This window comes from Herpailurus yagouaroundi, unplaced genomic scaffold (assembly GCF_014898765.1).
Source record: "Herpailurus yagouaroundi ecotype Mexico unplaced genomic scaffold, PumYag 28, whole genome shotgun sequence".
In the NCBI taxonomy this organism is placed as follows: Eukaryota; Metazoa; Chordata; class Mammalia; order Carnivora; family Felidae; genus Herpailurus; species Herpailurus yagouaroundi.
This window is the reverse complement of record NW_024412376.1, coordinates 104,580,833-104,608,021: the sequence shown is the minus strand read 5'-3', so window position 1 is coordinate 104,608,021 and position 27,189 is coordinate 104,580,833. Positions and strand designations below refer to the sequence as shown.

Below are 27,189 nucleotides of genomic sequence, written 5' to 3'. Positions count from 1 at the left end.
TCTTTCTTTCTTTCTTTCTTTCTTTCTTTCTTTCTTTCTTTCTTTCTTTTACTAAGTCTTTATTTATTAAAGAAAAATAAGTGAGTTAAGAACTTTCTCCCAAGGTTTCCTCTCAATTTATTCTTGTTTGAATGTCAAGGGCACAAAAGTCATTTCAATAAATTTGCCAGTAAAGATCTTTGATTCAGACCTCAAGTGTAAATAGCCATTTCATTTCTTTAAAGATTGTTCTTAATTCCAGTATTAGTGCATAAGGCAGACTGGTCCTTTCCTGAGTAGTTAGTGTTTCTGAGATTTCATGAATGATCTGTTGGAGGCCAAGCACTGTAGTAAAATATGTCCTTCCCTCTTTGGACACCAAGTGCAGCCCATTGTCAAACTGTGCTTCTGCCTTGGTGTGTGCATGTTATTCCAATCTGTTTCTGAGAGAGTACCTGTTAGCACACTACCCACATGTTTCTAGGTTAAAAGAACACCTGTTGTGCTGTTCAAAGATTGGTTGAAAATGTGTTTGTTTTTTAAAATTAGGATTCCAATTTTATACTGTTTTCAAATATAATACATGGAAAGATTTATTTTGTGATAGGCTAGTTATTCAGAAAATATAGGCTGTCCCATTCACATTTAGCCTTCTTTTCCATTTAGAAGCAAATCATTTGTTGTTTTTTATTTGGTGCTTAATGAATGGAAAATAGAAAGATGTATCAGTTCATAACCAGCCTATTAGAAAGAAAAATTGAGTGAAAAGAGGGTGAAAAGAGTATTGGAGTTCAAGAGCTCAATGGAAGAGTTCTTTCCAAATAACTACAATCTCCACCGCTCTCTTATAAATGTTATAATATCCCTATAGAGGAACCTACTGTATGAAAGGCAAGGAAGAGATAATCAGCCAGATACCTAAGTAGATGCCTACTATGTGAAGAGTTAGGGAAGACAGAGCAGTAGAAGCCATCCCTGTCCCAAGAGGATCTAAACTCTATAGCGTGGTAGATGCAACAGTTCTACATCCTTAGCATCCTTAGCAAGGGTACTGTAAGGAAGCACACAAGAATGAATTCACAAATGGATGATGCAGACACTGAGTACTGTGAGCGCCAAAGGGAAATAAGCATAACAATCCTGTGGGCTGGAAAACCTCATGAAGGAAATGGGATCAAATTTAAGGAACCTGAATAGACTCAGTGCGTCTCCTACAGAAAACAAAAGTGTCGGGGCGCCTGAGTGTCTGACTTTGTCTCAGGTCATGATCTCACGGTCTGTGGGTTCAAGCCCCACATCAGGCTCTGTGCTGACAGTTCAGAGCCTGGAGCCTGCTTCGGATTCTGTGTCTCCCTCTCTCTGCTCCTCCCCTGCTTGTGCTCTATCTCTTTCTCTCAAAAATAAATAAATGTTAAAAAAAATAAAAAAAAAAAAACCACAAAAGTGAACAAAGGCATTGAGATATGGAAGTGTTATCGCCAGATCCTAAGTTGGCCTCTTGGGTCAGACTGGAGAATTTGTGTAAGCAAAGAGTGGCAGAGAAGCCTGGATAAGTAAATTGGGACTAGATTATGGAGACTTTGCTTATTTATTACATAGGAAAAAATATACATTGTATATACATGGCATGCCATTGTAAACACATTTATTTTAAAATTCAAATAATAAGTTTTAATGATGCTTTCCCTCATGCGTGTCCAAGAAGTGTTGTTGTGTTGTGTGGGTTTATCTCCCCAGGGGCAGAATGCTCAAGCTTTTAAGATTTTGGAAAAAGCACAATTTGCTGACTATGATGCATGTACATGCAGTTTTAGCCTAAGTCTGCTGGGGCAGTGCCTGTTGGTCTATTTTGCATTCCTTTTAATTCTTGTTTTGTTTTTCCCTACAGGTGCTTGTGTCTATCAGGGTTCCTTGTTGGCGGTAGGTCATTCTTCACATATTTGGTTTATTTCTTTCGAATGTAAAATGCTTGATTGAGGTTGCTGAGTGAGTGAGGTGACCCTATCGTTGTGAAATATGTTTATTTTCCTTCACAGTTTGAGGATTATCCCTCAGCTTGGCACAATCATGCTCAATTACTTAACACCTTTTCCAGAGTGAGTTAGTTCCATTTGAATACTCAGGTATTGGGAAAGGAGTTCAAACACCCAACACAATTTGCATTCCATAGCTGTCCTTTGTGTTCTTTCGATCAGAAAGAAAATTAGATCCCATTCTCTGGTCAGCTATGAACTAGGGCACAATTTGTTTATCTTCCCATTGCATTTGCCTCTTCCTTTGAATGCCCCTCCAAATAAAAAAAAAAGTAAAATTATTAAATTGAGTACAATATGGAAGATTCCTGACTGTTGCTGTGAATTGTAACTTTAAGTTTTGGTAAATGGCAAGCAAATTAACATTTTATCTCTGAACTTTTGCCATGTATGGTAGAGTTGATTTTGAATTTAATGTCATGATGACTTGGGGGAAAAGCTGATGTAAGTCTCATGCATTTCTTTTCATTAATAAGGTACTATGGTGCATAACAGTGTGTGAAAGCCTTATTGAAAAGACTGTCTACACTCCATCAACTCTAATAAATGGCGTGACAAGTCATTCTTCACCACTTTTTTTATTTTGGTTTAATAAATGCTATAATAAAAACAGAACTGAAATGGTTGGAGAGGGTTTGCTCATTTACATCACAACCTGCTACTGACATGTGTGATATTGATAAGTCATCTTGGATTATCCTTGTGGTGTTGAGATAGATGAGGAATATCTGAAATATCCAACAGTCTAGATAATTGTAGATGTTCACAGTAATATTCTTGGTTCTAAACTTTATATAATATAGTTATTACTCTGAAGATTTATGTTTCTCCCCTTGTATTTTTCTATTAAAGAATCAGGAGAAAGCCATTTTCCCTCTCTTTCTCATCCCTTCCCAGCCTACTTTTCCTTGTGTTTCTTCTTTAATACATTTTGAGAATCATTTTAAAATCAAAGTGCTATGACGTACATCACTGGTTTTGGGGAATTGAGTAGATATTATAGACAAGTCGGTTTTCCACGTTAATACCCAGAAAATTGTTTTGTTGTATGCACTGCTTTATAATTTAAAAAATGTATTTTCATAACTATTGATCTATCCAGTACAATAGATACTGAAACAAGCAGGCCATGTATTATTTTATATTCTCCTCCTGTTTCATGAAGAACCAAGGATGAGAAAGAGATTAAGAGGTTTGCTAAAAGTAAATTGACCATTAAGGGATTCACTAGAACAAGACAACATGTCTTCTTGCTGTTGTTCTCCTGTATCCAAAGAATAGTGGCTAGCCTATCTTCTATATTTGATATTGCTCTGTGTTAGTGTGCATTCAAATATGAAAGCATCATGTACTTGGAGAGGGCAATGCCATTCAAGTTAAAGGAGAGACTGTCTAGTTAATTTGCACTTAATGGGTGATCTTGCTCTTCTCCGTTCCATGTCCTGGCTCCTTCCAGGGTTTATGGCTGCTTAGGGCTACTATGCTGCACTGTAGTGCACCAGCACACTCCTGATCCCCGCCAGTTGGCTTCTTTACTTACCAAGACTCTGCTACATGTGTTCCTAAACCTCCTCAAGCCTGATGTCCTTATTATTGTAATTATGTGACTCAGCTAGAAAGACAGTATACTTACTACAATACTTACTACAATACAGAAATATTATTATTTCTGAAAAAAATTAATGCTTATTTATTTTTGAGAGGGGAGGGTAAGGGCAGAGAGAGAGGAAGACAGAACCTGACACAGGCTCCAGGATCTGAGCTGTCAGCACAGAGCTCGAGTTGGGGCTCGAACTCAAAAACCATGAGATCATGACCTGAGCTGAAGTCACATGCTTAACTGACTGAGCCACCCAGGCACCCAATAATAAAGATTATTATTAAACAAATATTTATTGAGTGACAGCTGTGAACCTGCTATTCTAGGAGCTGGGAATACATCAGTGAACAAACAGACAAAATCCTTGCCCTCAGGAAGCTTGAATTCTAATGAGTAAAATATATAGAATGTCAGATAAGTGCTATGGAGAAAAACAAGAGGGGAGTGGGGAGATAGAAAACACTGATGAGGGTGGCTACTAGAAACAGGGTGACAGGGATGGCTTCACTGGGAAGGTGCCATTTGAACAAAGACCTGAAAGCAGCCATTATAAGAGCTAGTCTCCCTGAAGAATTCCAGAGAAGGGTAATAGCAAGGGTACAATCTGAAGCAGAAGCTGGCTTAGCCATTTGAAGAAGTGCGAGGAGGTCAGAATGGCTGGACTGCACGATCCATGGGCAGGATGGCAGGAGACAAGGTCAGAGAGGTGGGCAGGGGCCTTGTATGGACTTTAGCTTGTCTTCTTGGTAAGGTGTATTGGCGGAGCTATAGCAGAGGAATGACAAAATCTGACTTTATAGTTTAATTAAGCTGCTGAATGTGAATGTGAAAAGAAATAATGTTCTTGTTTCTAGGGAAACTATGGTGAATACTTTAAAAAGACTCCATAGAGGTGAGTCACTAAAAATTTGCTGTCAAATTAAGTATAAGAGAAACAACTATAAAAGATTGGGGAAAAACACAAAAATCCAGAGAGATTCTACATTTGGATTTATTTGCTACCATTTTAAGTTCTATTTCCATTTTAAGGAACTTTAAACTGGAAATGGCGGATGATACATTATGGATGTAGTTAATTGTGTGCATGATTCATTGCTACTCTCTCTCCACCTGATGCGGTCTCGGAGAAAGGCATTGCTCCCACATCAATGAAATTGAATGCATGTACATTTTTGTATTTTGAATTAAAATAAAGAGTTTAAGAGCATTTATATACTATTCTAGGATTTTCTGATTAAACAACTCTTTGGGTGACAGTGTCTTTAGTAAGAGGCCTCACAGTGGGGAGCTGCCTCGGGGGATGGTGGTGTAATGTCCCTGTTCTAAACCCTGTAAATTCTACCCACACACAGTTTAGAGCTAGGAGTGACTTCAGAGATCGTGTATTCTGAACTCTCCATTTTATAGGCGAGAAAACTGGGGCAAAGGATGTGAAGTTCCTGAACTTAATCCATTTCTCAAGAGAGTAACCAGAAGTGGAGAGTGGGTCTGGTTGAAAGCAACAAAGCATCAGCTTCACCCAGAAGAATTCCAGAAAACGTACCAAGCAAATGAGAACGTGGGTCTAGTACTGGTTGCTAGTTGCTAACTCTTAGCCTGTCTTGGGAGGATTTCTCCCACTGATTCCTCTCTAATCTCATCCCCTGTTGCCTGGGAAGCTCTCAGAGATAGTGGAGCATTCATGATGCTTGTCTCCCGACAGACCTCATTCTGATTCTTCCTTCTCCACTACAAACCAGCTTGGTGACCTAGAGAAAATGACAAGATCTTCCTGAATCTCTATCACCTCCTGTGTGAAATGGAGATAGATAAGGCCTCTCCTGAGGGGGTTTTGTAGAGTAAAGAAGACAATATGGGGAGGACACTCAGATGAAGTGCATTGTATTTTCTTTTCGCCGTAACAAAACTCCTCTTTACCAACCAAGAAGAATAACAAGAGGAAGGGGCAGTTGTTAAGCACCTACTATGTATTTCATACTGTCAACAATCCCAGGAAATAGGTGTTGTCTTTACTTTACAGATAAAGAAACTGAGGTTCAGAAGGTCTCAGTTGTTTGTCCAAAAATTATATAGCTAGTCAGTACCAGAAGGAGAGAGCAATCAAATCCGGTTCTGACTCGAGAGCCATTTCACTGAGCAGCCTGCTTTTCTCTGCCAAGCCAGTCTGCCTGTTGTCTCTGCACACAACTAGCTTATTTCACCTTCAGTTCTATACGCCCACCCCCTTGCTGCTGCACCTGCCATGCATTTGTCTCTGCCAGTCACTCTCCTGACCTCCTGCAAAAGCCAGTTGTCCCTGGCTAACCCCTTCCCATCTAACTGAGGCTCTCCTGAACTAACTAGATCCACCACATGATGCGAGAAATGTTTGGAAGGGGTCATTCCAATTTAAAAAATATATATGCTATACTTTACACACACACACTCCCAACAATGTGTTCTGTTTGTCAGTTTTGCTAGCTGTATGGACTTGTGGTGACAATCTGGGGTAATTTGGTTCTAAGCTGCATGTACTGCCCTCAGTTGTGTCTCTTCTCCTTTCTTTAACACTGTCTTCCTTACTTTTCTCTTCTTTCCATTCCTCAGGTCAAAAATTAACATTAAGGGAGTCAAAATACCCAGGAAGGTCCTATACTTTGGGAAGCACTGAGTCATCTATTTTGGGGTGTGTTTCATGTCCCACAATACCCCTGCCCCTGGGCTCTCAGGACTTTCTGTAACATCAGAAAGAGAGAAAGGGAGAGCATGACCTTTTTAAATCAGGAATCTATCAGGAGGAGACTACCTAGTTCCTATGTTTAACTGTGATTGGGGCATTGAGTGTGAGCAGTAAGATAAATTTTTTATCTCAGTGTTTTCACTTATCTTCTGTTGTTTTTAAACTATATTGAGCAAAAAGAAGTTTACTTTCTTTTGGTATCACCACAAGTAAGCAATTCTCTTTATTAGATTTTCCCTAGGGGTGGGTAGTTGGACTCTTAACCTCAATTTTTACGTCTGTAAAATGGAAATAAACTATTTACTTCACAGGATTGTTGCAAAAGTTAAAGGAGATCAACATGAAGCACCCAGTTCTGTGCTTGTGACCTAGACCTACAACACTTAGTGAAGGTCAGCTGCTGCTATTGTTGCTGTAAGCGTTTGTGATTGGGAGAGTTGCACAAAACTATTCTTCTCTAGGTCAAAAGTGTTAAAAGTGTTGAAATTTTCCTACTTGGGATACTTTTGCTCACAAATGATGACAAAGTAGATTATGAGACACTAAATTTTAACACATTTGAAAGAAAGAAAAAAATTCAGGGACAATTAAAAATGTGGAGGGTTTACTTCACTACTGTATAGTATGACATAGTGGAAAGATCCAGGCTTTGGAGTTTGAATCCTAGTACTGCTATATACCTGCTGTGTGGCCTCAGGTCCCATGTTTTATACAGCTGAGTCTCAATTTCATCTTCTATATAATGAGGACTGTATTCCTCATAGGGATGATGTGAGGATTAACTGAGAACATGCTTGTGAAAGAACCCAGAACTGTGCTTGGCAAGAAACTGGCCGCTTACATCATCTAGGTGACAAAAAATGTCGGAGTGGAAATGACGGAGTGGTAGAGGCCAGGGTGTCTTGGTTTGGGTCCTGGCTCTGTAATCACTAGCTATGAAGCACTGAGTAAGTCACTTGAATGAAATAAGCTCTAAGTTTCTAAATTTATAACATGAGAGCATTAGATCCTCTCCAAGATTCCTTAGCTCAGTAGCTCAGTGCTATCCAATAGAGCTCTCTGTGCTGGTGGAAATGATCCATAGCTACAGGGTCTCGTATGGTAGGCATGAACCACATGTAGTTATGGAGTACTCGAGATGTGGCTGGTGACACTAGGGGACTGAATTTAAAATTTTTATTAATGCTAATTAATTAAAAAATTAAAATATAAATAGCCTCACAGAGCTCATGGTCACTGTAATCTACCATGCAGCTGTAGAGCTTTAAAATTCTTAACATACAGCACTTAAGCTTGAATTATAGTCTCATGCGTGGTTCTCACCCCAGGTGAAGCCTTGGTGTACTCTTGTTAGCAGTTGTGAAGAAGGTCACAAGAAATCTGTTGTAGTGCCTGAATTTGCTCTTTGTTTATGTAGTTTAAACAGTTTGAAGGTCATCTTAGTTACAACACTACTCCCCATTTTGCTTCGTATGTTTTCCTGAATGAAAGGGAGGGGGTTAGTTATAGCTGGGTCTTTGCCTGCAATCAGTTTATATATCCCATTAAATTTTTTTTTTCAGCTTTGTTGAAGAATAATTGACAAATAAAAATTGTATGTATTTCAGATGTACTTCTTGATGATATATGTATATATTGTGAAAAAATCACCGCAAGCTAATTAACTTATCCATCACCTCACTTAGTTACCATTTTCTTTCTTTTTTTGGTGTGAGAACATTTAATATCTACCCTCCTAGCATGAACACTAGGTATTATATATGTGATGAATCACTAAATTCTACTCCTAAAATTAGTATTACACTATATGTAAACTAACTGGAATTTAAATAAAAACTCGAAACAAGCAAAAATATACCCTCCTAGCAAATTTCAAGTGTACAATACAGTATTAACTATAGTCACATTGTTGTGTATTAGATCTTCAGAATTTGTTCATCTTCTTAACTTGCATAATTGCCCCAAGCCTTGGGAACCACCATTTTTCTGTCCGCTCTAAGAGTATGACTATTTTAGATTCTATATACAAATGAGATTGTGCAGTAGTTGACTTTCTGCATGTGACTTATTTCACTCAGCATAATGTTCTCCAGGTCCACCCAGCGTGTTGCAAATGGCAGGATTTCCTACTTTTTTTAAGGCTAAATAACATTTCATTGGATATATACACCACTTTTTCTTTAGCCATTAATCAGTTGTTGGATTTTAGGTTGTTTCTATATCTTGGCTATTGTGATTGGTGCTGAAATGAACATGGGACTCTTCAAGATCCTGGTTTTGTGAAATCAGGATTTCATGAAACCACGATGAAATACCACTTCACACCTGTCAGAATGGGTAAAATTAACAGCACAGGAAAACAATAGATGTTGGCGAGGATGTGGAGAAAAGGGAACACTTTTGCACTGTTGGTGGGAATGCAAACTGGTGCAGCCATTCTGGAAAACAGTATGGAGATGCCTCAAAAAGTTAAAAATAGAACTATCCTGGGCCACCTGGGTGGCTCAGTCAGTTGCATGTCTGACTTTGGCTCAGGTTATGACCTTGCAGTCCATGAGTTTGAGCCCTGCATCGGGCTCTGTACTGACAACTGAGCCTGGAGCCTGCTTCATACTCTGTGTCTCCCTCTCTCTCTGCCGCCCCCTCTCCCCCTCCCCCCCGCTCGCACTTTGTCTCTCTCTCTCTCTCTGTCAAAAATAAAAATAAACATAAATAAAAAAATTAAAAAGAAATAGAAGTATCCTATGACCCAACAATTGCACTACTAGGTATTTACCCAAAAAATACAAAAATGCTGATTTGAAGGGGCACCTGCACCTGAATGTGTATTATAGGAGCATTATCAATAATAGACAAATTATGGATATTATATATAATGGAATTAAAATTATAACATATATTTATAAATATATAAATTATATATAAAATGGAATATTACTCAGCCATAAAGAGAGTGAAATCTTGTCATTTGCAATAATGTGGATGGAGCTAAAGAGTATTATGCTAAGCGACATAAGTCAGTCAGAGAAAGACAAATACCATATGATTACACTCTTATGTGGAATTTAAGAAACAAAATGGATGAACATAGAGGAAGGGGAAAGAAAAGAGAGGGAAGCAAACCATAAGAGACTCTTGTCTGTAGAGAACAAACTGAAGGTTGCTGGAGGGGAGGTAGGTGGGGGATGTGTTAAATGGGTAATGGATATAAAGGAGGGCACTTGGGTTGAGCACTGGGTTACCACCCAGTAATCATCATGTAAGTGATGAATCACTAAACTCTACTCTTGAAACCAATACTACATTATATGTTAACTAACTAGAATTTAAATAAAAATTTAGAAAAAAACAAACCAAACCAAACAAACAAAAAAAATCCTGATTTCATTTCCTTGGATATATACCCAGAGGTTGGATGGCTGGATCATAAGTTAGTTCTATTTTTAATTTTTTTGAAGGAAGCTCCATATTGTTACATTCTCACCAGCAGTGTGCAAGGGTTCCCTTTTTTCCTCATCCTTGTCAACCCTTGTCTTCTGTCTTTTTGATAATAGCTATCTTAAAAGGCATGAGATAATATCTCATTGAGGTTTCTGATTTGTATCTTTTAAGATTTTTACAAAATATTTTTGGTGTTTTGTCAAAGTCTCGTATACTTGGAGTGTTGTCCACTGTGTATACTATGGCAGAGGAACATTGAGAACTTGTGGTCTAATCTGTAGGCCTTGTTTATTAGGGCTAAGAAGGATAAAGGAAGACAATTTGAGCTCTTCGGTGCTAGTCTCCTTTTTAAAAAATCAGTGTGCTATATAGCATTACTTTCTTTTATTTGAAACTCTAACACAAGAGAGACTGCTAGAAATGAAAAGTCTCAAATTTGCATTTGTGCTGGTATTTATCAACATGCTCAAGAGATTTTATGGAGAAGAGAAATAAAATTTGGAAGCATCCCCTATTCCAAAGGGGGATGCCCAAAGTCCCCCTAAACTTTTAGTGAATCTTGGCCAGGGGCTACTGTTAAACATTCTGAACTTTGTAGCAGTCAGGGGGAATACTTGGCATCCTGTGGATACACTCAGAGGGAAAACAATAAAAGCAGCCATTCCTTAATTTCCCTTAAGAGTACTATTGGGCATTGTAGGATATTGTTGTTTTTTGTTATAGCTTAACAAGAATTCAACATTTTTAAATGCCTCAGGTCCATCTTCATTTATTTTTAAATACTGAGTAATATGCTCTTAAGTGGGAATGCTAGTCTTATTAAAATGTACTTATTCTGGGATGAAAACTTAATTTTCTTTTGCAGAAAACCAGTAGCACATCATCACTGTGCTAGGTGCCACAATAAATTTCCTTTAACTAGAGGTATTCAAGTCAAGACTGGACAGTCACTATCAGAGAGTGTTGGCTGCATCTTGATGACTGCCAATTTGGGGTCTTAGTTGTATGGACTGAAGGTGTGAGCTGTGTATTTCTGCTTCAGGAAGCCCTTCGAGAAGTGAGAGAAATTCCTGGCTCCAGTGTCCAGTGAAGGGTCTTTCCCTGTATTTTTCTTTAAAGGGAGGGATTTTGTACCCACAGTGCCAGGTGGTACATTGGGCTCTAGGTGCCTTGGATGACTCTTCTGCCTTTCTGAGTTTTTATCAACTGTCCTTTGTAATCACATGTGCCAGTTTCCTATTTGGGAACTTATATCTTCTTAAAATATTGTGTGAGAGGAATAATATAAGAGATTTTGTACTTTTATTGATGAATAACCCATATGCATTTTCAGTCTTATTCATATTCTTGTGGTAGGAACAGATGTTTTAAGTTAACGAACACATTTCTTATGCTTTGTTTTGAATTTAGAGGATGCAGCTGTATTCATTTGTTCAAACTATGCTATCTGTGATCATGTATCTCAATTTTCTGGTTAGAGCATACACTCTCCCTACCTTTTTTTTTTTTTTTAAAGTTTGTATCATTTTTGCTCCAAATTGACTTATAACCTGATATTCATTTTGTTTTCTCTTCTCCATTTGCCTATTTATAACTACAAAATATATACATATACATGTTTACTTTATACAGAATACATTCATATATACAGATGTACATATCCCCTGGGAAAGAGTTGTCACTCATTTATGACACATTATGATATATTCTTGTCATGGTTTACTTACTTTTTAGTATATGTGCTGCCGAAGCGAGCACGGTTTACTTACTTTTTAAAGCCCTCTGCTTACTAAGGGAAAAGAATATATGTAAATATCAAATGACAATTATGAGTTAAGCCAGCTTATGTTTTTTGGTATTTGAATGGCAAATGTCTACAGAAAAGTTGGCTCTAAAAATTTCATATGGATGGCATTTGCTTCTGTGAAAGGAAGGGACACTTAAATATAAAAATGGCACAAGATAATTTTGTAAAAAATCTGAGCAGTTTTATGTAAAATAAGTGTATTGCTTCTGGTATGCCAGCTAAATTCTTTTTTAGCAATGATGTCTTAGGCTCCTAGAGTTTATAAACTAAATGAAGGGAAGAAGGAAAGGGAAAAGCTTTCACAGTAAAAATGTTTATTGTTATACCCAGGAGGCCCTTGAGTTTGGGCCATGACCTGTGAGTTCTTTCCTGACAGCTCCCAAGATTGGTTATTTATTAAATTTATGTCATTCCTTTCTTCCAAAGGGAAATTGAATGGTGGGGGAGGGGGAGGGAGAGGAGAGTGTCTACTCTGGAGAGTAGATTTTGTAGTTCCTTAAACCTTACATTCCTGAAATGGTTTTGCAACAGTAAGCAAGAGAAAATTATTAACAGAAATAGATACTTATTCTTTGGTGCTCTTACTTTTCTGAGTTTCCCTGTAATCTGGAGGGAAGTTGGTCTAAGGGGGAGAGAACAGAAATTAGTGGCGAGGAAGAAAGTTCTCCCTCTCATATTTGCTGTCGGTATTTGTAATAGTGATCCAGCTGGGTTCCAGATATTTATTTATCAACTTCCATGTGCTAGAAGATATGAGTTATGTCTCTTGGTCATGTAGTACCAGACCTTAGGTTGCCTACTTTCTCCTTTTCTCTATTGGCAAAATCCTAGTTTTTTCCCAGTCCCCACTCCTTCCCCACAAGACTTGTGTAAATCCTGGTTGTAAGCAAATCAGGAAGTATATATTCCCCTGCCAGGATTGGTTTAGGAGTGAGTTTATGACTTACTTGTGGCCAAAAAGATATGCGTGGAAGTCTGCTAAGTTTTTGGTGCTTGAAAGAACCCCATAGATAGCATCTCTCTCTCTCTCTCTCTGCAAGTTCTGAATGAATTGAGAAGTAAAGAAAGAATAAATATAGATGTAAAAAAAAGTCACCTTTTTATTTTTAATCAGTGAGGCTAAGGTGGCTGATATAACTTTGATTTTCTTAGTCAAATGGGCTCACTGATTCTGAACCCCCATATTCCAGCAGACTTATGTATTCACAGGAAGACCTTGACTGAAGCAGCTTTCCCATGTAGGAAAGCTGCTCAGGTAAGAATTACTGTTGGGAGAAGCAGAGAACAACCTATGCTCTTGGATGAAAGGTTTGCTCCCTAGAAGAGAAAGAAAAAGTGAGTTAAATCATGCACAGTTACTATTTTAAATTTATCAGTCACATAAATCATGCCAACTTCCCAAGGATAAGAAAGCACTAGAATGATATGTTGATGTCCCTTCATGAGAAGGAAATCTCAGGAGAAAGAATTCTCCATTAATGGGAGATTTTGAAAACTTTGTCGTTGAATGTTGGCAGGTGACAATGCGATCCCTGGAGCTGCTGCAACCATTAGGCTACCCAGCTGACACACAGAGGGTGATGGAGAAGAGAGATGGAAAGAGTTTGGTTCCTCAAGGAGTTTGGTTGTTGATCTGCTGATGTAACCAGTACAGGAACTGACCTTCCCTGGGGAACTGTTATATGAGCCTAGAAATTCTCTAGGCTTGTTTAAGCCAGTATGAATAGGATTTTATGTTACTGTAGCCAAAGTCATTTTCTCCAATCTCCTCCAATCAAATAGTGAACTCAGTTCTCAGCACTTTGGGATAAGTGTCAGTAAAGGAGCACAGCAGCATGCTTAAAGGTACGAGCTCTAGATTCCAAGTTGAGAGTTTCAGTCTGTGACCTCTCACTGCTCTTTGACTTCGGACAAGCTACTCACCTCATCTGCAAACAGAGATAATAGTTTTGTGTACGTAAATAGAACTGCTGCAAAGATAAATGAGATACTACATGAAAGTACCTGGGATATAGTAATGGTAAGTACATGCTAGCTGTTGAGAATGTTGTTATTCTTGGGAGGAAACCGCTGTTGATCTTGGCCTTAGAATGTGGGTCAGTTTGGAGCAGAAAGAGATGAAGGGAAAGCTCTTAAGATAGAGGATCAGTATGAGTAAAAGCTTGAGTGACAAAGGTTCAGTCTGACTGAAGTGTGAGAAGCAATGGGATGAAACAGAGGAAGGATTTTTAAACTCCAGATCACATAGGGCCTGGAAGAAGGCATTTGAATTACATTCTGTAGGCATTTGGGGACCCTTTGAGATGGAAATCATTTGCTCTTAAATTCTAACTCCGTCACTAGTAACTGATGATTGTATTGCTGGAAGTGAGATATCAGGGCACCATCTTCTGCTGTTTTCCTCCCTCTTCTCATTTTCAGCAGGGTTCTCATGTTGTTGCTCTCCAGAGCTTTGGGGCTTTGGAGAGAACATGAGGGGCTCCATGTAACGGATGATCAGTGCTGAACAAGAAAGATAAGTCTGCAGACACATTCCAACAGTTAGTCTGTACTGTTAACGTTCATCATTAGCTCAGCAAAAATGGCTTAATCTGGCGTTATGTCAAGTGACACTCCCTATTAATAGGCATTAATCCACTCCTGTAATATTGCTGCTCATAATGATGCCCCCCGAGGTGGTGGCATAATTGTTTTACTTCCTCTTTAATCTAATTGGCATTTCTCATTTCTTCTTCATAATTTGCAAAGATTAAATTATGTTCCAGATAGTATTGGAATAAAGTACATTTTATTGTACTAAATTTTTATTGGAAACCTGGTTATTTTATATATTGTACCCCAGGTTTTGAAGAGTTATCTTTTTGTTTGCTTTTAGAGTTTTATCAGATTTACCAATTTCTACATTTAAAATCTGTTTTTTTTTTATTTTTTTATTTATTTTTTTAATTTTTTTTTTTCAACGTTTATTTATTTTTGGGACAGAGAGAGACAGAGCATGAACGGGGGAGGGGCAGAGAGAGAGGGAGACACAGAATCGGAAACAGGCTCCAGGCTCTGAGCCATCAGCCCAGAGCCTGACGCGGGGCTCGAACTCCCGGACCGCGAGATCGTGACCTGGCTGAAGTCGGACGCCCAACCGACTGCGCCACCCAGGCGCCCCTAAAATCTGTTTTTAATATAACATTGTATATCAACTATACTTCAATAATAAACATTTAAAAAACTTAAATCTGTTTTTTAGGGTTGCCTGGGTGGCCCAGTTAGTTAAGCATCCAACTCTTGATTTTGGCTCAGGTCACGATCTCATGGTTTTGGAACTGAGCCCCGCTTTGGGCTCTTTGCTGAGCATGGAGCCTGCTTAGGATTCTCTCTCTCCCTCTCTCTCTGCTGCTCCCCCACTTGTGCTCTCTCTGTCTCTCTCAAAATAAATAAATAAACTTAAAAAAAATAAAAAAATAAAAATTTTTTAGAAGAAAGATCAAGTATGGTATGATATTTTAAGGAATAGTGGGGCCTCTTTGAAAAACATGAACTACCAGAAAAGATTCTTAATAGTTTGAGGATTTAGGAGGAGAAGAGAGGAAGATTTTATAGGAATGAGATAACACAAGCACATACAAAAAGGAGAAAAACTCATGTTAATGGCTGCTTTGGTTACTGCTTTAGTAGAATGCATTAAGGTGTTGAAGAAAAAAGTCTTTTTATATTTCTTACTCTGTTTCACTGCTGACTTAGAGGAAAAAACCTCAGTAGTAACAGTTAGGAGATAAATGTAAAGCATAATAAAAGAAATACTGTGAGTGTCAAGGTGTATGTATTCCTGTGAGGTGTTTTTATGCAAACTGATTATGGTCAAGGATATTTATTCAGCAAGGGAGATTGTACCTTTAAATTTTTTAAAAAATGTTTTATTTATTTTTGAGACAGAGAGAGACAGAGCATGAGCAGGGAAGGGGCAGAGAGAGAGCAAGACACAGAATTCAAGGGAAGCTCCAGGCTCTGAGCAGTCAGCAGAGAGCCCGACGCGGGGCTTGAACTCACCAACGGCAAGATCATGACCTGAGCTGAAGTCAGATGCTCAACCGACTGAGCCACCCAGGCACCCCTGTATGTTTAAAACTAAGAATTCCATTGTTTCTTGGTACTAGAAATAAATTATTGAATTAAGAAGAAAACTGTTAAAAGGGCCAATAATGGTTTTTTAAATACCAAACTACAAAACCCAGAATGTCATTCCAACTCTTGACAGTGATAGCTTTCCTTTTTGATTTTTCTAAATGAAAATGGCCAAATCACCTATTTATTATATTAAAAGTATCATAAATTTGTTCTAAAAGAGAAGAAACTAGATAAACATAAAATTAAAAAGCAGGCAAAAGCCACTGATGGAGGCTTTTTGCACACCTTAACCACTGTACTTGATATTTGTACCTCCACTGCCTTATGTCAATGGACTGTACTCGATTTTTTGTACATCTGTCTCTCACTGAGGACATTGATTATAGTGTATTCATTTTTATAGCTGTGTAGAGGACACTGCCAGGGGATGAATGAATGAATGAATGAATGAATATCCTTAGTTATATATCCCCTTCCTGAACTGAATAGTTCTGCCCTGTGGTAAGTTTCTTCATGGAATCGTACAAATGTTTTACCTAAATGAAGGCTAAATTGGTTCTCCTTGTACATGTAGTTCCTTTAAAGTTAATGAAACATTTTAGACACTGGTGCTTTAGCATTACAGAGGAGAAAATAATTGCACTTATGATCTATTAAAATAAACACATGTAAAGAGATATTTTAATGCTTTCTACTTTGCGCTGAAGTGCCTCAGAAATCACTTTAGCAGGTGTATTTTAAAAACAGGTCTCAAATCACAAGAGGCCAAGGAAATATTTTATGATAATTTCAGATTTACTTATATAAGATTTAAAGTTAACTGAGCCCATAACTATCATAGAAAACCCCAAACTTTCAGTGCCTTCTACCAACCTATTACACCCAAAACATGCAGAAAAGAGCTATTGCAATATTAGACCTTTAAAAAAAAAAAAACAAAATGCTGAAACATTAAAAAAAGAGGGAAAGTCTCCATTAATCCAAGTAGTCTCACAAACAAGGATAATTACTACTAAATATTAGATGAACTTATTGCAGAACTTCTGTGTGTGTATGTGTGTGTGTGTGGCAAAAACAGACATCACAATATGTATATTGTTTGGTCACTGTTTTTTAAATATAATACTATATAGTGAATACCTTTCTATGTCAATACACATTGGTCTACATCATAAGTCTATCATGTATAAAGTGTAAGTTGTTTTAGCCATCCCTATTGATTGGTATTCATAGTCCAATATTTTGGTATTGTAAGCAATGCTGTGATGAACATTCTTGCCCAGTTTTCAACTATTTCCTGAGGATAAGTTATTTCCTTGGGATAAATTTAAATTATTTTCTCAGGTAAATTCTTTAGAAATAAAATTATTGAACCACATGATACCCATTTTTAAAAAGCATATTTATGTACACATTTAATGCACATTACCAAATTGTCCTTTGGAGAAGTCTTAACCAATATCCATCCTATTAGCTGGTATTAGTAGGGAATTCTGTTGTAAGGTTAAAACTAACACTTGAATTTTGAATTATTGATTTTTAAAGGGTGATGAAACAGAAGACTGTATTGACAAATTTGATAAAGTTTTAAAAATATCTAATAAGGTAAAACAAAAAAAAAAGCCCAATAGAACAGATTTTTCAAAGAATTAGTGTTATAAAGAATTAGTGTACTTAAAAAGAATTCATGCATATATTTAAGAATACTACCAAACTTCAGGAATTAAACTAAGAACAGAGAGTTCACATAAGAGAAAATACAAGTAGCAAACAAATATATTAAGAAGATCATTGTTCATAACCAGATGAGGGTCACTGGGGTGGCTCAGTCAGTTAAGCATCTTGCTTTTGATTTCAGTCCAGGTCGTGATCTCACGGGGATCAAGCCCCGCTTCAGGCTCTATGCTAACAGAGAATCCTTCTCCTCCTTGGGATCCTTGAGAATCTCCCTCCTTGGGATTCTCTGTCTCTTTCTCTCTCTCTCTCTCTGTCTGCCCTTCTCCCAATCACATGCATGTGCTCTCCTTCTATCTCTCAAAATAAATAAATAAACTTAAAAAAAAATAACCAGATGAAAACTAAACCAATAATGAGATATCACCTTACGCCTATTAGAAAGACAATTTTAAATGATTAAACCCAGTTTTGATGCGATTTCTGGGAATTTGCCCTAAGGAATTAATTTAGAAGAAAGAAAAATTATACATAAAGAAGTGTTCTTTCCAGCCTTATTTATACTATAAATTAAGAAGTTATCTAAATGTCTGTATTAGAGGAGTAGTTAAGTAAATCATCATAGAGGAAGTTGACACAGGACATTATATAGCCATTAAAATAATAGATGTGGAGAGCATCTAGCCATGCAGACACATTTATGAGGCAGTGTTAAGTTAAAGGCAGAGTGTTCAGTTCAAAGTCTGTGATTAATACCCTTTGTTTAAAATGTGCCTTTTTGTGATTAGAGTCTGATAAGGGGGGAAAACCCATTTTATATCAAAAGGAGAGAGAGAGCTTATAAGTAGAGGATATGGAACCAGAAGTAAGAGAGGGTAGAAGTTATCAGAATGAAGAGACAGTGGATGCAGATAATCAAGAAGGGACAAGATGGCTGGAGTGGGATCAAACCCTAAGTGGCAAGGATAACGTAGACAAGGTTCTTATCCAAAGATAGAAGCAAAGCAGGTGAAGGTATATGAAAAGTATATTATTTGGGACCCTTAGCGTAAGTGGTGGAAGCTCAGCTCAAACTGGCATAAGCAAAGCCTGTAATTTATGGCTCCCTTGACCTGGAAGTCCAAGGGTTTAGCGTCTGATGTAGTTGCATCCAAGTGTTTATATGACATCTCTCTTGGCTGTGCAATACTCTGGGCTGGCATTGTTCTCAGACAGCCTTGTTGTGGTGGCAACATTGGTTTACCTAGCTCAAATAGTGTGTATTCACAAAGAACCTATCTCTGGGATAAGTCTCCAGTCAAAATTCTAGGAATAATTCTGATTGATCTGGCTTATGTCAGGGATCTTACCCCCAGGTGTAATCATACCCTCATGAAGAAAAAGAAAAAGAAACCTTATGATTTACCACACCACCAATTAGAGAGGCCATTTCTAACAATGAAAGTATGCTGGCCAAAGAGATAGGAACAGATGTTCTCTACAAGGATAAGTAGACATTTGGAGGCAGTGTGGCTTGTTTACTAAGCCTTAAGTGAGTACCACCGTCTGCTTGGTTGGCCTAATCAACTAGGCTGGAAAAAGCATCATTGGAACCAAGTCTCCTATCTCTTGACTACCCAAATTATGGTCAACTCTAGACTAAAATCCATATTTACTTGCTTTTATCTGAAGTTGAGGAAGAAAGTTAGTTGGGCCCAATTCACTCTGTAATAAACCTTTATTTGTTTGAAAAACATGAACATATTTGATGAACTAGGGCTGTGTTGATGTCCTTTTTGGTAATTTGGGGGTGGGTGGTGAAGTAAATGGGGGGTAGGTTAGATGTTAATGCATTTCAAAGTGGGATGTTTTATTTTCTTGGAATGCTTGTTTGGAACATTTCTTGGTACTTAGTTTTTTCATTTATTTTCCTTTGATAAATAACTAGTAAAAAGAGAAAACAGTCTGTAACGGAGACTGAAAATTTATTGACTAGAAAGATGGGGCTCAGAGTGTAGGGGCCAAAATGTTTTCCAGCCCTCTGAAATGAGTCAGTAATTTGATGTACAGTGTCCATTGCAAAGTCATTTTTCTACCATGAGGAAGCTGTGGCATGTTCAGGTGTTTAGGATCTTTAAACTATTACCCGAAAGAGTTACCATTTCTAGCCTTTTTGGCATTGGAGTTGCAATGTCTCCTTTTTCCCCCTTTGACTTCTAAAAGTATAGGAAGATGGGGGTTTTGGAATACTGGAAGTAAGTTAAGAAGTTTGATATTTTTCTGTCCTTAATTTAATGCCCTATAGTGGCTGTAAGTTAAGCTTTTCTATCGCAGTGTAAGGAAGGTTTCTCTGGGATATTTAGCTTACTTGCTTCTATTCATTGAGATCCTCAAAGACTGCTTTCAAGGAGAGAGGATATCAATACTCAGCTTCGTTGTCTTTAATCAAAGATAGGAAGTTAGTGACTCCATGTTTAGATGTGAGGTAAGTTGCATTTCATGCTGGTACTGATATTTCTTAACATGGGTTAAGGAGCATCCTGATGATTCCAGGCGTATAGCTGCTTCTGATTCAGGGCGAGGGGAAACTGGATGAGTTTTGGTAGTTTAGACAAAGAAGCAGAACTGAGGGATGGGTGGGAAAGAGCAGGGTGGAAGGACCCATGTAATTTTTTGTCAGTGTAAGTCCAAAATATTTGAGTATTTATCTAAGAGAATTGTATGGAAACTTTGAGGCTATGTCAGAGAGAAAGAAAAAAGAAACAGAAATGTGAGTTAAAAAGGTTCTTTTTGAAAAGAACTTTGGGGAGATCTTTGGGGCCATGCCATAGCATGAATTTTAATAGCTTACAACTCTTTTTAGAAAACAACTTAATGTTTTGTTTTGTTTCTTACTGTTGATGTTATTTTATCTTATTGTAAGGATTTTTTGTATAGATGTCAGAAGTAGCTTGAGTGTTAGTGTAGAGGTTGTTCTATGTCTCTGCTTTTTGGTACATTCTCTAAATTCTGTATTCCTCCTCTTCCTCCTCCTCCTCCTACTTCTTTTTTCCTTTTTGTTTATGCCCCAGCCTTTCTTCTCGGTATCCCTCTGTACTAACATCTCAGTTTTTACCCCAAGCTGATGATGTAATAAAACGTGGAAATAAATTAGGAGCCAGAACTAAGAGCTTTTATTTTCAGTATTTACAATCATCTTAGTGTATTTGATGATTTCTTTTTGTGTGTGTAGAGCCATGAAAACTATTCTGCCATTAGTTCTATTTTGAAAACTGCTGTCTTCTGGATCCCTGAATGGCCCCAAGCATGAATATATGCAACCTATACCACACAAATGGAATGACATCTCACCTTTGGTAACCCAGCTCTTTGGCAAACTCACCTGTTTGGAACACAGCTAAGAAACAGGAACTAACAACAAAGGTCTGTAAAGAGCCAAAATAGATACCGCAGTGTGTATGCCTTGAAGGGCCTGATTGATTTATTCCCTTGGGGCTACAGAAAGCAATCCTGTCGGTACTACTACTGTGGGTTAGAGGAGGAGGTATAATTGCAGTTCAGCAGTGTTGCTTAGAGAAGAGTCTGGCATGCTCAGGCATTTAGGAGAAAGAGTAGGTTTGCAGAGTAAAGATTTGAGTCTTGTTTCCTTTTAATTATATACATATTTAAAATCATTTTTTCTATCAAGACAGGGTGTCAGTAAAAAGTCAGATCTTTTTTTTGGTGGACTGGGTTTTATCTTAATGAGATACATGGTATTGTCCAGAGTTTCTACAAGTAAAGAGGTAGTGATTTATCCGATTTGAGAAATACCGTGTGAAATATGTCCTGCGCTCAGTTCTGCTTTCTCCTTTTGCCATGAACACATAGTTTAAACTGCACAAATCTGTTGTACAAGCAGATACATGTAAGCATTCCATGAGAAGCATATTGGGATGCATTCATTTTGAGCTCACAAACACTTTACTACCTGAAATTCTTTTATAGTTATGGAATATTTATTTTCAGTTCACTTTTAATCTTCCATTCATGTGGCAAGGCTATGCTTTTGTTTTCCTTTAAAATTTTTCATAGTTACAGTACCTTGTAAATCTGTCCTAGGATGTCTTACTGGGTTAGATCTGAGGCTGGGATATGCAGGCAGGTGGAGTGGGGATATGCCTCCTTAGAATTTGTCCTCCTTCTCTCTGCTGGAAAAACAAAACCTCCCTAACTGACACTGCAAACTTGGGTATGTTAAATTGGTGTGTAACTACATTTTCTGATTTAAATGGGTTCTGGATCCCCATGGCAAAGAGCTTTGACCCTGAAAACGATTGGAATTCAGACATCTGATGTCATGCCTTAAAGACTATGAGGACGGGATGGTATGGGACCACAGATAAGAAAGCGAGGCTGTAAAGAGACAGTAGGTTTCCGGAGAGGAGTATCTCCACAAATGAGGACAGTGTTTGGCATGGTGGAATGTTCTGGTAGAACTTTCTGCAACAATGAAAATGTTCTATAACTGTGCTGGTACCTGCCACCTACCAATGTTGAACATGAATATTTGAAATGTGCCTAGTGGTGGAAGAGGAAGAACTGGATGATAAATTTTATTTATTTTTAATTAAATTTAAATAGCTGTATGTGACTAGTAGCTACCATATTGGACAGCACTGGTATAGACTTTATAGCAAAACTAATGACCGAAGAAGGCAGTGATTGAAGGTATAGTTTTGGGCAACACATAAACTCACCCACCCAGCCCTTTTTTCAGAGCAGTTTTGCACCTTGAAAGGAGATGGCTTGGGGGTAAAACTGGAAGAATCATATTACTTGGGATTCAGACTCTCTTAGAAACCTGGGAGATGAATTGGCAAGAGCCTTAGGATTAGGTTTCCCAACCCTCATGTGGCGGGATCCCTGACTCAGGTGCTCGTGCCAGCTACAGATAGGTGGGTGCCCCAGAATCAGGAAGTAAGCAGCAAGGGAGGTGTTGGCAGCTGCCTCAGGACACTGTAGGCAGGTGGGGCTGGGACAGGTGGATAAAAACTCTAGAAGTCTATGAAGGCTTCATTTTTCATTCCCCTTCCCTTCTTCTTCAAGGAATGCTTATTATTTTCAGGCATTTTCCTTTCTCTGGGTCATACCCTTTAGAAGAGATAGGCCCCCTCCTCAGACCAGTAATGAATTTTCTTTTGCCTACATCAGTGCTCTTCTACTTCTGTTTTTTCCTCAGTTTTCCATGTATCACCCCCAACTAGTTTTGAAGACCAGGTACCTCCTTCCACATTTACAATTTTATATCTAATTGTTTTTATCACAGATGCATGAAGTGCAATGTATGCCTTTCTTACACATAGAGGACACTGACATTTTAGAATAGAGTTGTTATAGCTCTATTCTAAGAAGTCTGTGTATCCAGCAGAATCTAGGCATTGTAACAATTCCATTCCCACCATCATCCATAGAAAATAAACAAAGTCATCTTTATAGGAAATGCACATTGTTTCCTTTTCTTTTTAAGCTTTCCTTTCTGATCCAATTTACCCACAGAATTTATCCTCGTGTAAATTATTTTTATGCCTGAAAGTCTTTTACTGATCACCCCATTATATTTCTAAGTGACAAAATATGTATATAAATTTAAATGTAAAACATGTGTAATGTTTCCTGTGAACATAAGCCTCTTAAGTGTTAAATAATTTCTTTTGGATTGAGTTATCACAGCTGAGCAAAACAACATAAACAGATTACAATTTTGATGAATATTTGTTAAACATTAGAAAGTACAGTTTCATTGGAAATGCATTGCTTGATGAGATGGATGGGACTTTTTTTTTTCTTCAGTTGGTTCATGCAGGATGCATATTATTTATTGCTTGATGAGCCATGGTTCAACATCAATTCTATTCCTATTTTCACTTGTCTAGATGTAAACTGCGAGATCTTGTTCAAATAAATAGCTGGGAAAGGAAGGAATTTGTTATAGTCTCTTTGAACTTATTCTGAGTTAAAGGCCAAAATCAATTGTGATCTATCATTAAAAATTATTTTTAATGATCAACTGACAATTTAATTATGTCCCTTTTCAATTTTGTTAAAAACAAAGGTTTGGTAACTGCCTGGTTTGGAGAAGGATTAATCGTGAGTCATTAGGGTAATTTATTTCCTCAACACTTGCATTGATATTTTGAAATGCCCCTGTGCTTGGTGATCTGAGATTTTAACACACCGGAGCATTGAACTGTCTAAAAACTCAGGATGGGTGAGGAGTATGTCTTTCTTTTACAGTGTGAGAAGGAGAATAGTGAAAGGCTTAGCTTATTCTTAGGGAAGAAAACATGGATATGGTGATCTGGAAATTATTTTATTTATTTTTTTTTTTAATTTTTTTTTTCAACGTTTTTTATTTTATTTTTTGGGACAGAGAAAGACAGAGCATGAACGGGGGAGGGGCAGAGAGAGAGGGAGACACAGAATCAGAAACAGGCTCCAGGCTCCGAGCCATCAGCCCAGAGCCTGACGCGGGGCTCGAACTCACAGACCGTGAGATCGTGACCTGGCTGAAGTCGGACGCTTAACCGACTGCGCCACCCAGGCGCCCCTGGAAATTATTTTAAATTATCTCTTCTCACTGTGTCCTTGAGAAGACTTTGTTTAGCCCCAGGGGTCCTGTACCCTCAGTTGGAAAGCTCATGATCTAGGCATTTCCGTGGTTCTCTTCTGGCCTGGCCTGTGATTGGTTAAGGTGTGGCATAGGGTGAAGTTCTGGGACAGTGACATGGGAGGGCAAGTCTGTTTCAAGATTCTGGGAAGTGGTCCCTTGGGATTCAGAACCAACAGACCCTAGAGCTATGCTTCTTCACTACCCAAGGAATTGTGAGTGTGCACAGACTGGACAGAGTTAATGTTGTAAAAGAGCAATACCATACTTGAACCAAAACACAAGCATAGTACATTTGTGACCATGCAGAGGGCACGAGCCTTAAATCCCAAAGTTAGAAGGAAGCTAATTCACTTGGTGTAGAGAAAATTTTAAATGTACTAGGCAGTTTCTAATAACAAACTATACGCTAGTGTAGATAGTTTTGAACACCTCTGGAATTTGAGAGCCGATCGATTATTTAAGACTATGAGGAAGGTATTAGGTGTGGTCTCAAAATTATACCAAGTTCGGAGCTACTTTTTCTATTGAGAAAACTTCCCCCTTATTTTCAGAACTTGACTTACAAATTGCCCTGGTAGATAGTCAGATCTGGTTAAGTGCAAAATTGGGCTTTGAGAGCCAGAGGCCTTTCTAAATTCTTGTCACTTTCTTACTTTATCTTGGAGTTTGACTACTGCTGTTCCCTTGCCCCTCAAACCGTTAACTCATCTATGCTGAGGATCATTGAGGCTATAAATCCATACTATTCCTGAAACACAGCTATGTGTTACGAAAAATGATTTTCTCGTTGTCATTAAGAGAACAAATGCCATGGGAAATTTTTTCTAGAAGTCGACAACTGAAGAAAGGCATTTTTCCTCTAGTTGATATAAAGGCTGTCATTGCATAGAATGGCCTCTCTTATCCTTTTGTGCATTAACTGAACATAATTTTCAAATGTAAAACTTCCAAGAGGAGCATAATTCTGGAAATGGCAAGATTATAATTATGTGCCGCATAAAGGATAAATTTGTAGTTTATAAATCATGGATATTAATATTCAGCAGGAGCCCAATTCACAGTAAAACTTGAAATAACTACATTGTTAAAAATAATTGAATTTGGGTTTTAGAAGAAATTTTAGCAGTTAAGGATCATTTTTGTGGGGAGGGCTTTTGACCATCTGGGGCTTAAATTTGCATTTAGGTGGTGCTATTTTCGATGCTCTTGGCAACAGTGGCATACATTTGAGTTAGCTTAGACTTATTTTTCTCATTCCTACTACCTGCCCCTCTTTCCTCTAATGTGTCACAAATGCTTGCTTATTCAGTTTTTCACACACTTCCGAATCTCTCTTTCTTGCCACTGTCTGGGTTCATGCCACCATTACCTGGCAGCTCTATTCCTGTAGTGACTTCTAACATGCCCCCTTCTCCCCCCGTCTTGTGCAAACCCATCGCGTGCAGCATCAAGAGAAATCTAGTTGGTAGGCAAGTGCTTATGTGGTTCCTCTGCTTTCAACTTTTTGCTGCCACCTCACTATCTACAGGGATGGAGTTTCTTTTGCTCTGAAGGCCGCGGTTGCTCGGGGTAGGGGGGTGGGGGGGTGGGTAGTGAATGGGCCAGAATCTATTTTACTACTGAGCAATGCTGAACTTTTTTCAGTGGGCTTTGATCAGTGCTGATTTTCAAAAGGCCATTCCTTTTTAAAACAGGTATGTTTTTGAAAATTGTAAATGCTTCAATTTTAGGATCCCGAAGCTCAGATGGCTCCAAAGGTAAGAACTTCTCTGGTTGGTGCTTATGGAGCTTTAGGTTTTTCTCATTCCTTCACTGGTTTTGTGGTGAGAAGAGGGTAGAATGGTAGAAAAAAAGGGGCTCTGGCATAGACTTGTGTTCCAATCTCACTTTTCTACTACTCTTTTCTTTTTTTAAAAAAAATTTTTAATATTTATTTATTTTTGAGAGAGAGAGATAGAGCGCAAGCCAGGGAGGGGCAGAGAGAGAGGGAGACACAGAATCCGAAGCAGGCTCCAGGCTCTGATCTATCAGCACAGAGCCCAACATGGGGCTCAAAATCACCAACCATGAGATCATGACCTGAGCCAAAGTCAGACGCTTAAACGACAGAGGCACCCAGGTGCCCCATTTTTAAAAATTTAAAAAATTTTAAAAATGTTTATTCATTTTTTGAGAGAGAGAGAGAGAGAGAGAGAGAGAGAGAGAGTGAGTGGGGAGGGGCAGAGTGGGAGACACAGAAATTGAAGTAGGCTTCAGGCTCTGAGCTGTCAGCACAGAGCCTGACACAGGGCTTGAACTCACAAACTGTGAGATCATGACCTGAGTCGAAGTTGGATGCTTAACTGACTAAGCCACCCAGGCACCCCTCTCCTGCTTTCTTATGAAATAATTTTACGCATGTTATTTAACCTGCGCAAACCTCAGGTCCCTTCCTGTTCTGTAGGATGGATTATTGTGAGGACTGGCATGAAGTAGGTACTTCTGTCAATGGCAGTCATTCTGCTCTTTGAGATGTTCAGTGGACCTGAAGGAGATAGATTTCGAGGACCTCACATCGGATGCTTCATAAGGAGTGTGTTATTCCTTGAAGTAAAGTTTGGCACTTCTGTCGCTTGTAGATACATGCATAGATCATGGGTTAAAAGGTATCAGAAGACTTTGGAGTGATTCCTGCAGATTCATAAAAAAATCTCTTTCTTTTATATACAACCCGGGTGGTCTGTCCTGCTTGCACAGAGTAGAAGCTGCAAATCACAAAAGGGTACTTTATTACGAGTGATTTTATTTTGAGGAAGAGAAAAACTCAGCCAGCTTTAACCTTTGCTTTTACTGGAGCTGGGTGTCCACAAAAGATCACAATGAGGTATGTGTGATTTTGCAGTCAAAGTCACCTTTTGTTTGACAGCATTAGTTTCCCCAGGAAAATTCTGAACCCAAGCCCGTGGTCACATTTCCATCTGGATTCAGGAGCAGTCCAAAGGAGGGAGCCACTCTCAAGCCAGAATAATTAGATATGTATTGAGAAGCATTCAAGATATGGTAAAGTTATTCTAAAATGGAAAAATACCACAGGTACCAGCCTAAAACTCAAATGTCTGTGCAGGAGCCATGAAAAAATAAACATTGCAGAAATGGAAGGGAGTTAACTGGGGTTTCTAGAAGTAAGATACAAAATGCTAGGTATAA

At 38.3% G+C, this 27,189-nt stretch overlaps 1 protein-coding gene across 1 annotated transcript in view; it reads left to right on the top strand.

Annotated features, from left to right (window-relative positions):
• Window positions 1-27,189, top strand: part of FRAS1 (Fraser extracellular matrix complex subunit 1) — a 421,505-nt gene that overhangs the window by 6,348 nt on the left and 387,968 nt on the right. Inside the window, exon 2 of the mRNA XM_040480456.1 lies at window positions 1,868-1,899. Within this exon, the coding sequence (XP_040336390.1) occupies window positions 1,868-1,899 (32 nt within the window). The remainder of the gene's footprint in view (window positions 1-1,867; window positions 1,900-27,189) is intronic.